We start from the raw sequence: 18,960 nt of genomic DNA, 5'->3' as shown, positions 1-18,960 counted from the left end.
GGTAATTGGCATCATGCATCCTTTTCAATTGTTCCCAGGAATCCAGAAGGCTGAGCCATAATCAGTCTTTGTACTAAATTTTACACACTGTCAAATATTTTAGAAAGGTCTGCATCTTGGTACAATAGAGCATTCCTTACATTTAATTTTCATTTTGTTCTCAACCATAGAAAACCTGTGAATGTTCATTAAAGAAAGGTCTTAATTTGTAATTATTTCTCTATTTGCAAAAGAAGAAACCTTAGCATTTACCTTCAGCTCCACTGTGGGGCAGTTCCATGTACTACCCCACTTCTAAACATTTGCTTTCCTTTCCTATGAAGGTAACAGATACTGTGACATCCTGTGGCCATCACTCTCCTCATCTCCTCAGTTACACAGCAATTTGAAGAACACCAGATATGAATTCATTTAGATACACGATCTTAATTCCCTAAAAATTAATAACTTCTCTCACACTTTCAGTTTATCATAATTATTACCCAGCTATAATGACATGAAGTACAAGTGGCAGAGTCTGTAGCATTCTCCATTACTGCTTTATGTTTCCCTAAGTCCCCGACTCAACAGATTTATCTCTTCTTACTACTCAACGGACTGGAAAATTAACTTCATTCCTTTTCTAGTAGTGTTTTCCCCCCACTGGTTTCTAGTACTACCAAAATGTGAAAGAGACGTTTGCATGCCATAAAAGCTTTAGCAGATAATAACAGTGAGAGTATTAGATGTCTATATAGCGCCTTCGTTACAAAGCACTTTTACTTCCATAATCTCATTTTAACTGTTTCTCATCATAACACTGAAATACACAGACCAGGGATTGTTAATCCTGACTCGAATAAAATTCAGGCTGATAACTGGTATATGACTTGTCTGAAATCACAAATGTCATCATACGAAGGACAGGTCTAAAACCTCGATCTTTAAATTCCATTCCCTACGCAGTTCTCTAACATTGGCACTTGGCCAAGAGCAATAGAGTAAATGACCTGAATTATTTAATGGTAGTGGGATCATGTTCTGGATTCCTATAATAAAGCAGCAATGTGCAAAGTATAACTTGCTTCCCTTTGAGAATGTGGAGTTCTCTATTAGAGATGCAATATTGTGACTTATAAGAAATATATATATTTCATCATTCAGATGACCAAAAAACATTTCTCACATATATCTGGTCTTCGTCCACAGTTCCTGTCTCACACCTCCCCAAATCCTTGGAATCCCCTGAACGCTAAGAGCCCTGATAGCCCCTATTATCATATTTGGTCTCTTGCCCTCAGTTCCTGAAAACCCTTCAGAATTATAAAGATGAAATGGAAGTCTTGTTATTCATAACAAGGCCCTTTCCACCACAACGAGGTTTGTGTTAATAAGGTGACTTTTGGAAAGCACCTAAGGGTGGGGGTGGCTGCCAGACAACAAACCATGAATAGAGGACTGGAACTTTCAGTCCCACCCCCTGATTTCCCGGAAGCGGAAAGGGGCTGGAGGTTGGATCAATCACCAGTGGTCAATCATTTCATCTCATCGTGCCTGTGTAATGAAGCCTCCATGAAACCCCAAAAGGATTGGGTTCAGAGAGCTTTCATGTTGATGGACTCGAACACTTCCACCTGCCACCATGTTGGGCCCCAAGTGTCAGAAGAACAGAAGACCCTTTGTCTGGGACACCGCCCTGTTTTCATGTGGCAGTTGATTGTACCCTTTAATATCCTTCGTAGTAAATCAGTACTATAATGAGTAAGTGGATTTTCTGAATTCTGTGAACTGTTCTAACAAATTAATCAAACTGAAGGAGAGGTCATGGGACACTCTGATCTGTAGCGATTCAATCAGAAGCACAGATTAACAACTTGGACTTAGCAACTAGGGTCTGAAGTAGAGGGTGGTCTTGTGGGACTGAGACTTTTGTCTATGGAACATGATGCTATCACCAGGTAGAGCGTCAGAATGGAGTTGAATCGGAGGACATCCAGCTGGTGTCTAAGAATTGCTTGGTAAAGTGGGGAAGCCTCCACACACAAGTTGAAATTGCGCCCAGGAACCCAGTTAATAGAAATCAATATAATGTAACTGGTCTTACTTCTTCTTTCATTATGGACTGCTAGGGAGCTCAAAGTCAAAGGGAAACTACAGCGCCATACTGGAAACCAGTTTCAAAGGGAAGCTACAGTATGGTATGGGATCTTACAACTTGCATAACTACACTTCATTTTTTTTCTCCAAAATATCTGTGAACGAAACTTCTCCATTTCTTCTAGGGATACTCCTATAATGGAAGTGAAATGCCTTTCAAGGTGACTGAGTGATAAGAATGAACAACTACTCCACCAGAACCAATGTCTTTTTAAGAAAATAAAAACAGGGGCACCTGGGTGACTCAGTGGGTTAATCCTCTGCCTTCGGATTAGCCCGGTATCAGGCTCTCTGCTCAGCAGGGAGCCTGCCTCCCCCCCCATCCCTCTGCCTGCCTCTGCCTACTTGTGATCTCTCTCTCTGTCAAATAAATAAATAAAATATTTTTTAAAAAAGCAAGATAATAAACAATGGAAGCTTTGATATCAGACAGGCCAGGTTTCAGATAACAGCCCTTCCAGTTGCCAGCTCTAGAACCTTGAGTAAGATTATTAAATCTTCTTGGTCTGTTTCATTCATGAAATGAAGACAATAAGAACATCCATATGGAGTTGCTGTAATGATAGCATAAGATAACATGAGAAGAAGCTGAGATCGACAGGTCAGCACATAGAGGGCATTTGCTGAGAGCTGAAATACCGCAATTCACAACTTCCTTTTGCACCTAGACATGCCCATATGACTGAATCCTGACCACTGACACATCAGCAGGATATATTCCATATTCCCTCTTCTCTTTCCTCCTTCCTCCCAACGGGATCCTGGACAGAACCTGGAAGGTCCTGTGGCCATCAACTAAGGGCATTCAAGCATCAAGATAGGAGCCTGGGAGCTTGATGGCACTGTGTAGCCATCACCTGACCCTCAACTACCCACCTGCTAGTTCTCCCTTTTGGGAGATAAATAACTGCCTATTCCATTAAGCCTCTGTGCCAAGTTTCTGTTATAAAGGAGGTAAACATAAGCCTGACAACATGAACCTAACACAGATTTGGCAAAGATCTATGTCCACCAAACATCCCCTTAGTTTCTTCCTAGTCAAAAAGGTACAAGATTGGAAAAATTATCATAATAATATTGATAAGCAGAAAAACAAGTTACCAAATGCTGTAGATTATATAGTATAATCCAAATTTCATTAGCAAGGAGAAAAAAATTGCTGTGAGACTCAGGGATATCCAGAGGCTCAGAAGATTCTATTAAGCACATGACTGTGAAAGGAAAAAAAATGTGTATTTTCATTTTAACAAAGCCATTTAGACAAAACTACTTCAGAATGTCTTTCTGGGTTTCCCACAGGCCAAGGGCAATGCGAGTCTAGGCCAAGTGGAACACGTCAGAGAGCTTATGGCAAACAGAGGAGCTGGAAATATGTCTGCGGTGCATTAATGATGCTTTGTGATTCTTTACAAATGGCCTTGGGTGAATATTCGGAGAAAAAAGGGCTAGTCTGGCTTCTGATTTATATCACATGACTATTCAGCACAACATAAGTGAATAGTGAGCTGACCGTGTTTTTATTACACCAAAAGGAAATATTTTTCAGATTATAACTGCACAGTTGTGGTTTCTAACATTCCTGCTGCTCCCTTGCTCATTTCCAAGGAAATTTATGCTTTTTCTGGGCACGGATATGTTTTAGGTCAAAATAGTATTTATTTAGGTAATAGCTGCACACATGGGACCAGGCAAGCTTAAAAGGGACAGTCTTTGGCGAAGCAGGAAGGAAGTGGGGACGCAGAGGATGGGAGTGTTCTCAAAGCAGGAACACTCACCGTCACACCCCCTCCACACACATACTCACACACACACACACACTGTATATTCTAGAAAAATCTATGTAAAGGTGAAACTTCAGCCCTTTAAGCCTCATAATATTCAACCAATACTTAACGAAAATATATGTATAGCACCACTTGGAAATAGCTGCATCAAAACATCCTGCTTGGTCTCCAACTGTTCAAGCAAGGGCACATCAGGGGATTCCCCTGGGGAGGACAAAGATAGGAAGCCCTAGGCAAACACCAGCAGCTAAAAATTAGTATCTCTATCAAGTGGGAAGCCCTGCGTTAGGCCCAACACAGAAAAAATACCCTTGTTCCTCAAAAGCTCACAAGATGGTATTGAGATCAGCAGATAATGACTCTTGGAAAACTGTAACCTGTGGATATGCAGTTAGGACCCTCCTTGGACCCTCCAGCCCTGATTCAGGGCCTGCTACATTTCCACAATACATAGAGGATCTTTTATTGCTTCTTGGCAACGACTCCAGGAGCAAGAAAAAAACAGTGGATAAAGGTACGGAGTAACAATAATGATGATAGCTAACATATATTGAGCATGTAGGGGGAACGTGTAATAAAAATCAAGATTAAGATGTTAGAATACATAATTTAAAATGGGGCATAGAATTATACATCTGAGTTAGAGCATGAGTGATTTGGCATTATTTTGCTAAAATTCAGGGAAAGAAGGGATGCTTTGTTCAACCAACAGCATTGAGCCTAACCCATTCAGCTGCATTTCTGCCTCACTAGCACATACAACTTTCTTCCCACAGGAATCTGAACGAAGCATATCAATTAACTGGAAACTTAGCTTCCTGATATCAAAATAGGAATATTGCACAAAGGAATAATAATGGAGTGAGGGCACAGGGATATATACCATCCTTTTTATTGCACACTGGTTTTCTGGGATTTCTACAAATTAGTCATTTCAGAATCTCAGCAGAAAAATACACGTGTAACTTTAAAAAAAAAATCTATTCGTTGAATTGGTTTAGCTCTTTGTCATGACTGTGCACACACACAATGATGTAATGACTTCTGCTTCCTAAGAAAAACCATTTTTCCTTATTATTCAGGGATGGTTCCTTGGTCTTACAACCAGCACAAAGAAGTACAGAATTCATGTGCACACACTTTAAAAAGGAAATGTTTCCTGCTATCTTACTGCTGCAACTGACAGATAAGATGGGAGGCTAGTTTGTATTTCTTTAATCATCTCTTTTCTTCAAATCTATTTGCTAGCACGACGTTAGAAGTCAGTTGGGATGACTGAAAACCCTCATGTATAAAAAGACTATTTTGGATTTCTTTTAAAATTTTTCTATTTGATGAGCTTTAAAGAAGATTGCTTCCTTATCTCTTCTTCATTCATAGCAAGTTGACATCAGGTTTTGTACATAAAGGATACTGGGGATTGGCTTATTTACCCTCCATTCCATCTCTTTTCTAGCTTCCTGCTGAAGCCTGATTGTTTTAAAAACTGCCTCTCCTGGACTTCTCTGCAACTAATGTTCCAGACGCAAATTAATCTTAGCCGTTAGATGCACTTGAGGGTGATTTAGAAGAAGATAAATTGGAACCCATCTTCCCAACCCTGTTCCTGTCACAGGCAGTTGTGACCATGTTAATGGCAGTGGCAGCTGGGGCTTTCTAATCTCTTAACCACAGTTATGGCAGTAAAGTCTTGAACTTAGTAATTCCAGGAGCCACTCTTGACTCTCACTTCTCCATTCTTCTAAGGCTCTTTTAAGTACCTAATTCCCAATAAGAAGTATCTTTCTTCTAAAAATACCTAGGAAGATTTCTGTTCCCTGCCTTAAACCCTGCCTATTGCAATTATCTCCTTCATTCCTCAGTCTGAAGATGCAATATACGAACCACGACATTTACAACATGCTTCATGTCTTCAAAGTCCATGGACATGCATTATTCACATCCATCCTGACCACTGCTCCGTGAGGTGGAAGGACAAGTACTGCTCTTGCCACTGTACAGATGAGAAAGCCGAGTCTCAAAAGAGCTGGGTGACTTAGCATTCAGTTAGTAAGAAATGAAAAAGAAATTCAGTCTCACATTTTATGGCTCTTAGTCATTTCCTTTGACACTGAGAAGCCTCTCAGGGGCAAATGGAGAAGAGAGAGAAAACACATGGATGATGGCCAGGAATTCAACCTTCTATTTCACTACTTTAAAATAAAAAATTTTGGAGGGCGCTTGGGTGGCTCAGTGGGTTAAGCCTCTGCCTTCGGCTCAGGTCATAATCTCAGGGTCCTGGGATCAAGCCCCGCATCGGGCTCTCTGCTCAGGGGGGAGCCTGCTTCCCCCTCTCTCTCTGCCTGCCTCAATGCCTACTTGTGATCTCTCTCTCTCTGTCGAATAAATAAATAAAATCTTTTTTAAAAAATAAAATAAATTTTTTTAAAAATCATTACACACTAAGATCATGAAGTTCAACTAAAATATCTAGAGATGAACTAGCAGAGATGGGCTAGTTCACAGAGTGTGTCTTTGGATTTGGCAGAGCCTGTGCCTCAGCTTGATTAGGTCCCTCCTTTGAAGCCCCCTGCCTATTAACACTGACACACGAAAGGCCCGGCTCTGTTTTCCAACTCTTAACTGTGAATTCCCTTTCTGCCCAATCATCTGGCCAAACCAGGAGTGGCTTGAAGACTTGGGGAGGCTAATCTTCATTTCTCCATTTCTTCCTAAGGGCAGTTTCACCTAAGAACCACCCCCCTCTCCAACCTGGGCTCCCTAGAAATAACAATTTCTCTATTTTTCCCTTTCACTGCATATATTTTAGTAAAACATTTTATTTCATTGCTCAGGAAACCCAGAAGAAAAACTATAAGTAACCAAGGCTTCATTTAGACCATTTCAAAAATGATGGAATTCATTCCCTCCATATTCGCCACTCCACAACTTAAGAGCAGTGTCTGACCACAGGATTAAGATCCAAGAGCTCTAAGAAGCAAACTTCTAACCATATGGTTCCCAATCCTCGAGAACACCCGTCCTAAGAAAACATTCCAGTACTGCAAATCTTCAAGATCATTCCATAGCCAACCTTGAAACACTAGAATTCCACAATTCCTGACCTTGCTTCCTTCAGTCTCATAATCAGAAGTGCTAAGAAAACTATTACTTTGGCCCCTGCATGGAAACATTATGTGATTTCTTCAAAAAAGGTGACAGCTATAAAGAAAAACATTTATAATGAAGAAGAGAAGAAAGGAGATGAAAAGGAGGAGATCTGAATTGTTAGGCAAACTCAATTATCTTTTCCCTATGATGTCAAGATACATGGGAAACTATACAGCAAGGCAACAACAAACTCTACTAACCTGGGGGAAGAGAGAATAAGTTGAATTGTCAATGGTGAATGAGTATAAAAACTCCCCGTCATACCACATGCTCTTCCCCATGGGGGAATTCATTTTAGTCATAGCAAAGAGATGGGCGGGGTCACAGCAGTCTTCCATCTGTTTCCTAGGAGAGAAAATAGAGAGAGAAAAGAACAGCAGGTTAAGGGAGCGGCAGACTCATTCACTTGTCATTCCTACCGAGATGTGCAGCCTTACCTCAGTGCCGGCTCACACAAGCATCTGTGTCTCCACGGTTATTAAACTACTATTAATTCACTCTTCCTCAAAATGCATGACTAGAATCTTTTTTAATAATAAAAAAAAAAAAGTTAAAAAAAATACTTTAGCTCTCAGATGCAGCTAAAATGTGTCTGAAGGCAAACATGATCATTATAATTGCAGATTTGTTGATTGACTGAAACCGCCAGGCCCAGAAAAGATTGGAGAGTCTTCTGGAGACGTTGAGCTATGCAGCTGCAGCAGAAATGTATCTTTATGGTGATTTAACAATCAGGGGGATAAGTTCAATGACCAGGCACTTTTACATGTAGGAAGTAGGGGATGCACAGAGTGACCCAAAAGAAGACATGCCTCCCAAAACTGGGGACAAAATTAAGGAACAACACCTGGGGAAAATCCTTCTAAATAGAAATAGAATGAGATGAGCGATGTGATTTCAAACACCAGCGAAGCCTTCTGTGTTCTAAGTGGTAAATCTCATGGGGCTTTTGGTTCTTACTTGGTCTGACCTCTTAGCAGTACTGGGCACAGTTCAGCACCATGACCCCTGAGAAGGGATCCCCAGTCCTTTAGCGTCTGACATACCAGGGTCTCCTGGGTCACCTCACTCCTCTGGGCTAGTTCGCAGGCAGCTGGCTCTTCTGCTTGACCCTCAGTGGAAGCCCTGTCACTAGTCTACAAGCCAATATTTACATTCTTCTCAATTTAAAAATCTGTCATAAACCAACTCTGTTTATTCCCTGTGCTCTCAGGAGTAAAAGAGCTTATTCCCCAGCCCCACCTTTAGAAGGACCAATGAAATACACTGCTAACGTAAACCACTTCTGAGTGGTGCCCCCACAGACCAGCATGCTTGCTCAGACATCTTTGGCCACCATAGTGTAGAAGCTTAAAGCTGAAAGGGGAAGGTGATGGGAGTACTTCAGTTCAAATCCTGGCTCTGCCACCTACTAACTCCATAACTGGGGAACATCCCAGCTTCACAACCGGCCTCAGAGATTGTCTTTGAGAATTCACTAAAAATGTTCAGGTGGCACACACAGTACAATTTCAATACATGTCATTACTACATAGTCCCACTTTGCTGTAGAAGTGAATACACTGTGTCAGTGTCGGGGGTCCCCCCCTCAGCCAAGGGCCCTGACACTCTCCCCACCACGCGGTGCTTTTCCCAGCATGCTCTAGTTCACTTCCTCTTTACAAGGGTTTCCATAGAAAGGACGGGGGAGAGGGGCTCAGGAAGAAAGCCTTCATCTTATCAAATTTTCTAGAATTTGTGGGTTGCCTAAACGGTTCAGTTGGTTAAGCATCTGACTATGGATCTCAGCTCAGGTCTTGATCTCAGGGTTGTGAGTACAAGCTCTGCATTGGGCTCTGTGCTGGACATGGAGCCTACTTACAAAAAAAAAAAGAAGTTACTAGAATTTAGAATTTTCATCACTTCTTGCTCTGACATCCTCATTCCATCTCTTACCAGCTGTGCCTCTTTCCTCTACTCCTCCATCTTCGTTAATCATCAGTGTTTCATCACCTAATAGGTGGCCTGAAATGGAGGCAGTCAAGTTACACAGTGACTTGCCTGCATTTTGTCAAAAGAGTATCCTAGACACTATAGTCCATAACATAAAATTAGACACGGCTTAAGACCACTCTGGGCAGGCGCTTGGGTGGTTCAGTCCATTAAGCGTCAACCTTCCATTCACGTCATGATCCTGGAGTCTGGAGATCAAGTCCTGCATTGGGCTCCCTGCTCAGCAAGGAGTCTGGTTCTCCCTCTGCCCTTCCATCTGCTTATGCACCCCCTGCCAGTCAAATAAATAAATAAAACCTATTATTTAAAAAAGACTATCTTTAGAAATAAAGAGAATTATCATAGGTATGAATAAATTTTTGAGTCACTATTACAGGCCTGGTGATATTTTACCACTTTTCGTTTTTACAATAACCCTAAGATATAATTAAGAAACAATTATTATTATTATCCCTGATTTGTATCTGAGGAAATGGAATTAGGGTCATTCCAGGACTTACTCAGGTCACACCAGTTCGAGTTAGGCTTTTTCCTCTGCGTGCTGCCTGTTCAGAACCTTTTTGATTCACCTTTACCATTCTCTGCCCTGAAGGAATGCTTTCTAAACAATAGCCAAGCACTTGCACTGTACCCAGTGCCTTTAGAGATATTTTTCCACTTGATCTTCACAGTGAAAGACCTTAGAGCTAAATTGCTTTAAGATTCTTTTTTCAGAAACTTATCATGGGTCACATAGCTATTGAAGTGGTGGGGCATGGCTTTGCTCCCAGTTTTTTGCCTTTTTTAAAAAAAATCTCACGTCGGTACTTCCAACCAGACCATAGCTCTCACCTCCAAACCAAGCTAAATTTGCCATTCAGTACAAAGTGCTACTGGAAATTCAGAGGAAAAACTGGCCATGGCCATATAATGACACCTCCTTTTGTATAGAGCCTGGCTGCTTATATATCCTTTCACATTCATTTCTTCTTTTCATCCTCAAAAAACTGAGTTCATTACATTATAAACCTATAATGCAACTGAAGCTCAGGCCAAGAGACTTGCTCAAGTTCATTAGGTTAATAAGTGTTTGTATAATTATTAATAAAATGTGTGTTAGATGGACTCAAATCTACATCTCTTCCTATGGCATCACCATGGTCAGAGCAATCAGACTTTAGTGGGAAAGCCAAATACTCAACGGAAAATGAAAGTGTCCCATGTGTACAAATATTTTTTTTTAAATCCAAGAACTATAGCAAATTTGTAATAATCTTATCACCATTTGCAAGATGAGAGTACTTTTCCTATCATAACTCTCAAACCTTTCCCTCCTCCCAGAATGTCTCCTCCTCATCTCTTGCCATGCCCTTCTCCAGAAGAGGATCAGAAAGGAATCACAGTGTGAAATGTGTGCACTCCTTTCAGGAGGAGTACCTGGGAGGGTGCCGCTAGCTCACCCGCTACACTGGCCACAGGAACAACAGCGGTAGGAATAGTACCACCAGCAGTAGTCATAGTAGCCACAGTAGAAGCAGCAGTCATGATTTTCACAGAGTTCTCACCGAACACTATGTGAGGTGCTTGGGATAGAAAACTGAATTAAACAGACCTGTCTTCAGAAAACGTGCTCAAGAGGTGGGCAACCAACAAGCAAGTCACTACTTAGGAAGGCTGGAGGGTGGGGCCAGCGCCATGACAGATGTGCACAGACAGCTGCAGTTGCTCAGAAAGAGGAGGGCATGAAGTCACACTCCGGGTTTCAGGAAGGGTTTCCTGCTCTAAGGTCTGCAGCCTGGGAGGAGCTGGCAGGAAAGAGAAGGACACAAGCCATCTGAGGCAGGGAAGCTGCTACAGGGGTATGAGACAGGAAGACTCATCCCTTCATCAGAATACACAACACAAATACTAAGAAATTGTTGACAGCTGACTATTGAACATTACCTCCATCCAACCTGTCGGGGATCCCGGAGAGATGACATATACCAGCTCTTAGCATTTTTGTCAGTTTGGTCCCCCTCCCCTTTCTCATGCTTTACCCTGATGTCGCCTATTATTTGCTTCTTTGCAGCAGACAATAAAATCGCAGAGTCAAAAAAGCAAAAGTAAATCCCTTTCTATTCAAGTTTAAATTTGCAGATTATGACGTTTCAGATGAATGTAAATTGAGTAGTGGAGCCAAAATTTAAATACTTTTTATTATTCAAATTCAAGCTTCAGCAGAGTTCCTATCAAATGATGCCACAGTTGCACAGAAAAGGTAAATACGAAGCCTGGGAGTTACTTACTAAAAACTCACTCAGGTTATCACCCCCTTCTAATGAAAGCCATGCATACCAACTAAGCCAAGAGAACCACCTGCACTGATGGTGTCCACCGACAAGGAAGACTAAGGTTCTGGGAAACTAAGCAGGCAAATAAGGATGAAAATCCACCCATTCAGTTAATAATGTCCCGTATCAAAATGAACCTTCTGAGACTCTCTCAGATTCCATGCTCAACATTTTAGTTACCAGAGATGAAGAAGGCTGGGAAGCTGTTGCTCCAATAGCTGTGCCTACTGGGCCGCTTCCAAGGAATGACTATTTGGGAAAGCAGGGGTGATGGGGAGCTCTACTGCTGTTTCACCTTTGGCCAAAAGCTGCTATTCTACTTCAGCTTCATACCCAGCTACTGGAAGGCTAAGGAGTCGAATAGCCAAACGGCCAATTCAATGTCACTTCGGTGTCCCTGAATGGGTGCGTGACAAGAGCTTGTGTAAAAATTCACATCACCATCATATCTAAACAGGGTATTGTTGTGAGCAACACACACAGGGAATGTCGTCAGAGTTTAGGGTTTTAACTAAATATGCAACTTTAAAATCTTGTAAGCAAAAGGTACAGCACAGAGAACAGAATCAATGGTATCATAACAACACTGTATGGAGACAGAGGAGAGCTACTTGTGACGGGGACAGCCTAACTCTAGAGTTGCTGAATCACTATTTTGTACACCTGAAACCAATCTGATGTAACACTGCATGTCAACTATACTCAAATAAAAATGTAAAAACAAAATAAAATTCTGATGAGCAATTTAGAAATAACCAGAGTGAAAATCTCTTTATTTTCTGTTTTATATATTGAAATTCTGTCAGTCAGAGGGAGTTTAAATGTATCTCTGGAAGAATAAAATGCTGATAATAAATTTATTGTGAAATTTATTAATTTTATGTACTTTTGAATTATGAAGAATTATTGACTGCATAGGAGAACAAATTGTCAGCAAAAGGCTATGTTAAGAGAAGAGTGAGTTTGGAAGACAACTTTGGGAAAAATACTATATCATTTTTCTGCCAACAAATATTGATTAAGTTTTAAATAATAATGTAAGGCAGAATAACAGGGTTGAGATTACATGATAATTTAAATCTTTGTAGAATTAGTTGATGTGTTAACATTCGAAATATTAAACAAGCTGAACTTTGGGAACTACATATAATTTTCAGTTACTTAATTCCATTAAGACAATGAGTTGCTCAAGAAAAAAAGTCTTAGTTGGAAACTCTTCATATCTTATCATGAGGAATTATATGCCAAATTTGCCCCTTAAAAAATCCATAAGAAAGAAAAATTCCCAAAACTAACATCATGAGAAATCATCCTGACCCAGTCATAGTAGAGAATTCTTCACATCTCCCTTACCTGCTTTATGCTTCTCTACAGTACTTAACACTATTTATATGCTGTATGTTTCAAGTCTTGCTTATTGTCTGTCTCCTGAAGTCCCAGAATGTAAACCCCATGAGGAGAGAGACTTTTGTCTTCTCGTCACTACTGCGTCTCCATCTCCTGAAACAATGGCTGATACACTGAACAGGTGCTTAATAAACATTGACTGAATGAAAAATTAGCAAGTAGGAAGAAAAGAAGAAAATGTTAGAGAAAAAGAAAATCTCAAAGTGCATTTTGTTCTCACTAACCAAAATTCAAACTGAAGTCAATTCCTTATGGTTTTAGTCTACGGAGACCCCAAACACAAAAGCTTGTCAAAATAACTGCTGTAGACTGGTAAACATTTCTCAGTAACAACAGGTCCAAGATTTCAGAGACTTGCTGAGTGGTGAATCCCAGGTTCCTTATACTGTGCACTAAACGTTAGTCTGATTATAGTAAGTGTCCCTTTGTGATCACTGATCCGCTGCATGGACACCACAGGGGTGGCCCACCAGTTGATGGTGCTGATAGAGTCTGTTTCCTCCACCATAGCATCAAACTTTCAAAATCTGACTTTTAAAATATTTGATAAGGTTTCAGATTTAATCTTGTCTTCGAAAAGTTCTTTCTATTCTAGCGATATCTGACTTCAGTCAATTATTGATTTCAACATCTGGCTTGTGGCCAAAAATATATCTAATGCATCTCCTCCAGACAACTAAATCAATAGTCCTTATTGGAAACTCTCCTGAATCGAGTTCCTAAAATTCCTTGTACACTATTATATGTTAACTCTTTGAGTTAATGTCACAGAGCCTCAGATCCACAGTTGAAAATGTGCCCAAGATGCACATCAGAGGATAGCTTTGAAAGTGAGATATTAGGGGTGCCTGGGTGGCTCAGTGGGTTAAGCCGCTGCCTTTGGCTCAGGTCATGATCTCAAGGTCCTGGGATCGAGTTCCACGTCGGGCTCTCTGCTCAGCGGGGAGCCTGCTTCCTCCTCTCTCTCTCTCTCTCTCTCTCTCTGCCTGCCTCTCTGCCTACTTGTGATCTCTCTGTCAAATAAATAAATAAAATCTTTAAAAAAAAAAGAAAGTGAGATATTATACATATCTATACATGTGTATATGTATATGTAATATATGTATATTACAGGTATTATACATATATGTATATTAAATATGCATATATACATGTATAGATATGTATAATATCTCACATATATATATGGAGATATATATATATATATATATCTCACATGTATATATATATAGAGAGAGAGCACGCACATGTGCAAGGGCACTTAGCACATATCATGGTTGCAGTAAGTATTCATTTCACTTTCCCTCATAGTTAGGAACCACAATGCTCAGCTTGCCTCATACAATCCTAGGCTATGATTGTTTTCCAGATATATTAATAGTCACCTCCCTTTCATTTCTAAACATGTCACTATTTGGGTAATAAACTATACACGTTCACTCTATTAAGAAGCTAGAGGTGCCTGGGTAGCTCAGTGAGTTAAAGTCTCTGCCTTCGACTCAGGTCATGATCTCAGGGCCCTGGGATCGAGCCCCACATCGGGCTCTCTGCTTAGCGGGGGGCGGGGAGGGCTGCTTCCTCCCCTCTCTCTCTGCCTGCCTCTCCACCTGCTTGTGATCTCTGTCAAATAAATAAATAAAATCTTTAAAAAAAAAAAAAGACTAGAAGCTAAATAGATAGCTTCAAATCAAAGAGGGCTTTTCTTTAAGTGAAGAATTTGGCGGCCTACAGAGAAATCAGAGATATTTCTTATGGAAGAGTTCACCAAGATTATGGGAGGTAGGGTTTGAGCCAACATAGTGATTTCTCCTCCTAACTTAAAGGAATCTTGACCTTAAATGATGGGTTTTGAAGCAAGCTTAAAAGTCGGGAGTTACTGTGACTCAGTGTCCAGGATATAGAACGAGAACTTGCAGCAGTCGCTGTGAACCAGCAACATAGCTCTACCCACAGCAGGAGAGGGAAAACAAGCAGTGACAGGCCCTTCTCTGGGACAAAGGCAATACCTTCTGTTCACAGTGTGGGCCCCTGTAAGAGCTGACATCATTGACCCAAGAGATTCAAAATACACAGTTCAATACTTAGAGATTTGTATTCATCTTATTTTTCTATAAAATTGTCTTGAATGGTGTGGAGAAGTACTTTCATTAGATTATTGCTTAAAATAATGTTTTCTATGGATATAATAAAAAGTCTCTTCAAAGATTAATCTTCTAGACAATTTGCCAGGATGACAAAAACAGAGAAAAACAGCTCTTGTGTACTACTCAAGACAGCAAATAATCTTTTATTTAGCAGCATTTTATTCTTCCCATTTGAAATAACTGCCTAAGAAAAGTGTTCCAAAGAAAGGTAGATTACTGTCATGTGTAATTTGCATTTCTCTAAAACAGGAAGAACAGACTTAAAGGAGGAACTTTTAGAACATAAATATTTCAAGGATGATGCAGTTTTGCCTAGTACATGTTTGCTTTGTAATGCACTACATTTACACATCATTATTTGAATTAAAACACCAAATTTTTTTCTAGGAAGGATTTCAATGAATGCTTGTCTTCAATCTTCCTATCTATGCTTACCTGTCTATATAGATAGAAGGAGTCTAATATTATCCTTTGAGAATCGCCCGTTGGCTGTTTTGGTAGCAGGAAGTAACTGGGTTCCTTTGAACAGCAGTTATTATTTGATTCGCTCAATAAATATTCATTGAACACTTTCTATGTGTCCCATATTATTCTAGGCACTAGAGAAAGACTGGGGAAAGGGGACGGGGAATACCTTGCCCTCTTAAATTCTAATGGAGAAGCCAGACAAACAAGATAAAAGATGAGGTTTGGGGGCAAGGGGTGTAGTTTTCAACAGGGGGCTAAGTAAGTCCTCATGGTGTTAGTGGACAACTGAGTGAAGACCAGAAGGAGGGGAGGATGTAAGCTACGTGGTTCTACAGGAGAAGAGCGTTCAGGTAGAGTCACCAGCAAGTGTGAAGTCCCTCAGGCAGGAGTCTACCTGGTGTGTTCAAAACCATGGAGGAAACCAGTGAAGTTCTAGTAAAGAGAGCATGGGGGAGCCACGTCAGCTGGAGGGGATCATGCAGGGCAGTGTAAATGTGGTTTTTACCTGCACCACCAAACTTCTTGTGGCATCAAACACAGATCCTCCAGAATAAATCCAATTCCAAAATCGAACAAACACAGCTGGATTTTATAGCAGTTGTCGTGGAGGGGGCAGGGTCAGCACACCACCAAAACGTCATAAATCTTCTGGTGGATGCCTGTCTCTGCCCAGACACAAGCCTATCCTTTCTTCTCATCAGCCCCAGCCATCCCCTCTCCATCACATCTCCTCTCGCTTATCCAGAGCAATTTCACACCTCAGCTCTCCAAGCTGCACTCCCCTCTAATTACTTACCATCATACTTAGGTATGGGAAAACCATTACACATACTGTTTTTGGATTTTCCCCCCTTTTGAAAAAAATAGAGATTGGAAAGACAAATAAAATTTTCCTGTTATATATGTTTAATCTTTAAAAATAAAATGGTTTCTCTCTTAGTCTATTAGCAGGATTGTGGCAAAACAGCTAAACAGATATGCACCAAATTTGGAGAGTACGTTTTCAGTGGCCTGAAATCTAAAAGGAGGAATGCAGTGAATTCACTTGGGCAGGTTTGGGTAGAAGCATAGGAAAGGGCAGGTGTGTCCACTCCGGATGGCAGCTGACCAGCTGTCCAGGAGAACATGGGGCTCTGAAAATAAGGTTAGGATCAGAGCCACCAGTCCACAAATAAACCCCCATACTCCACTGAGTTTTAAACTTGTGCAAGTGGCAAATGCTCCAAATTACAAATTACACTGATTTAAAATTGGGTTATTTCTCCAATGTACAGGTTTACACAGCAGGATGGAAGCAGCAGGGATTTCTTTATGTAATCATGGCCCATGGAGCTCCTCAATTGTGCTAGGAAGCGAGACATGATGTATTATATATAAAAATTCTCTTCAGAAACATCCTTTCTTTTTGTAATGACACTTAAGTCTGAGATTATTTCTGTGAAAGATGAGCAGACGCTATAGGAAGGCAAAGCAAATGGAAAGGAGGAGATGAAAGTACGAGAAAAGCATTGTGGGTTTTCCAAATTACACAGACCTTTCTAAAAGATGGGAACTCCATCAACAAGTATTAAGATAACCAGGGGAGTGGTGAATTCTAGAGGGTGAAGTTCAGGAGTCAAGTTCCCTGAATTCACCTCAGGTCTGTTGCCTATTAGATGCAGGACAGGAGCACTTGTCCTGAAAGTTTTCAAGACCCCAATTATCTTTTCTATGATTTAGGGCTCACGCTTCTTTTATTTCTGTGAGTAACGGTTCCGGTATTGGAAGAGATTCAAATTTTTATTTATTTATTTATTTGACAGAGAATGAGATCACAAGTAGGCAGAGGGGCAGGCAGAGAGAGGTGGGGGAGGGCATGGGGAAGCAGGCTCCTCGCTGAGCAGAGAGCCCCATGTGGGGCTCGATCCCAGGACCCTGAGATCATGGCCTGAGCCGAAGGCAGAGGCTTAACCCCCTGAGGCACCCAGGTGCCCCTCAAAGTTATTTTTCTGAGAAAAATTCTGGCTTTGCTCTATGACCCATTTCCACAGGATGGAAGTTTGTGTCACAACACAACACAGCCAGGGATTCTCAATTTTCTAAACAGAATATTAACTGTGCCACCTGCATCTCTAAAACATATGGGTCTCTCTTTACTCAGCACACAGGATCAGCATTTCAGGTTGCCAACAACCTTTGACTGTCATCTAGTTCCCATTAAATGTGTGGTTAAGAAACAGGTATTTGAGAGAGATGAAAGGATGTGTTTGTTAACTCATTTGCTACTTGGAGCTAGATTCTTTACATCAAGTCAAGCAATGAGCAAGTCAGCTATTCACATTATATAAAGCAACTATTTTCAGGGCGTCTGGGTGGCTCAGTTGGTTAAGCAACCACCTTCAGCTCAGATCATGATCCCAGGGTCCTGGGATCGAGTCCCACACTGGGCTCCCTGCTGAGTAGGGAGCCTGTTTCTCCCTCTCCTTTCCCTTACCCTGATTGTGCTCTCTCTATCTCTCTCTCAAATAAATGAATAAAATCTTTTTAAAAATATATGGCAACTATTTTCAAATATCCATCCTATAACCTGTCACAAATGGAGCCAAATATTTTCCAGGTCAAACGTGTCAACTTAGCCTACCACCAACATACTGTGAAAACAATCAAGCAGGCATTCTCATCACACCCACCCATTTTCCCTCACCTCGATGCTACATTCACTGCACTTGTACTTAGTTTTGAATGGTTTTGTGAATATCATTGACCTCCATCATGACAGAAAAGTACAGAAGTATTGAGAGAGTTGATGGCAACAGGTCAGGAGAAGCGTAGGCTTGGAAATGGAAACAAGAGTAGAGATGATTTTTTTTAAAACTGAAACATTGAAAAAATACAGGATATTACAAGTATAGATGAAATGAGTCATTTGACAAAGAGCGAATAAAGAAACAACAATTGGCAGAAGAGAAAGAAATAATAGATAAAATGGACTTTTTTTTTGTATATAAAGGATAAGCAGAGGCTGAAAATTAGAGACCATATAAACGTACTATGATGTATTCAGGGCTCAGGGGTTAACAAGACTGCATACAACTGGAGAAGTGAGAAATGATGACATTTATTGCTAAAGAAGCAGCACATATGCCAAATGTCTGTTAACCCAGTGACAGTTTAGGGTAATGATAGGGCATTCTGAAAAAACTCGAAGGCGATGGTTTAACTACTACTGATGCAAAAGAGCTATGAGCCAGATGCTTGCCTGTGTTGAAGACCACTGCAGACCCACCCATCAGAGGGTTCGTGGCAAGTGTTGAGGGATGACCTGCTAAAAAATCCTGGACATGAGATCATGAAGGAAATGGTTTAGTTGCCCCAAAATCCTTCAATGAATACAGCACCTACCTAACCATTTGGAGAAAATGTACCAAATCAGCTATATACAACAAAAAGTAGAAGGACAAACCCACACTCTATTTGGTAGAAATGTACTGAGGTACAAAAGGTTAAAAATTGGTCATTTTGGACTTTAAAAAATCGTTTGGAACTGTAACCTATATAAAAATTGAGAAGTCTCTGAATTAACTAATT

At 40.7% G+C, this 18,960-nt stretch overlaps 1 protein-coding gene across 2 annotated transcripts in view; it reads right to left on the bottom strand.

The window, feature by feature from the left end:
• The window catches only part of ST8SIA1 (ST8 alpha-N-acetyl-neuraminide alpha-2,8-sialyltransferase 1), a 156,145-nt gene that overhangs the window by 97,911 nt on the left and 39,274 nt on the right, over positions 1–18,960 (bottom strand). The window contains exon 2 of one of the 2 annotated variants that reach the window (XM_082738600.1): positions 7,271–7,415. In XM_082738600.1, the coding sequence (XP_082594726.1) occupies positions 7,271–7,415 (145 nt within the window). Of the gene's footprint in view, positions 1–7,270; positions 7,416–18,960 lie in introns of those variants that run through there. The other variant, XM_082738601.1, reaches the window with a different exon arrangement.

This window comes from Mustela nivalis (assembly GCF_964662115.1).
Source record: "Mustela nivalis genome assembly, chromosome: 7".
Lineage (NCBI taxonomy): Eukaryota > Metazoa > Chordata > Mammalia > Carnivora > Mustelidae > Mustela > Mustela nivalis.
This window is presented reverse-complemented; position numbering and strand designations above follow the sequence as displayed.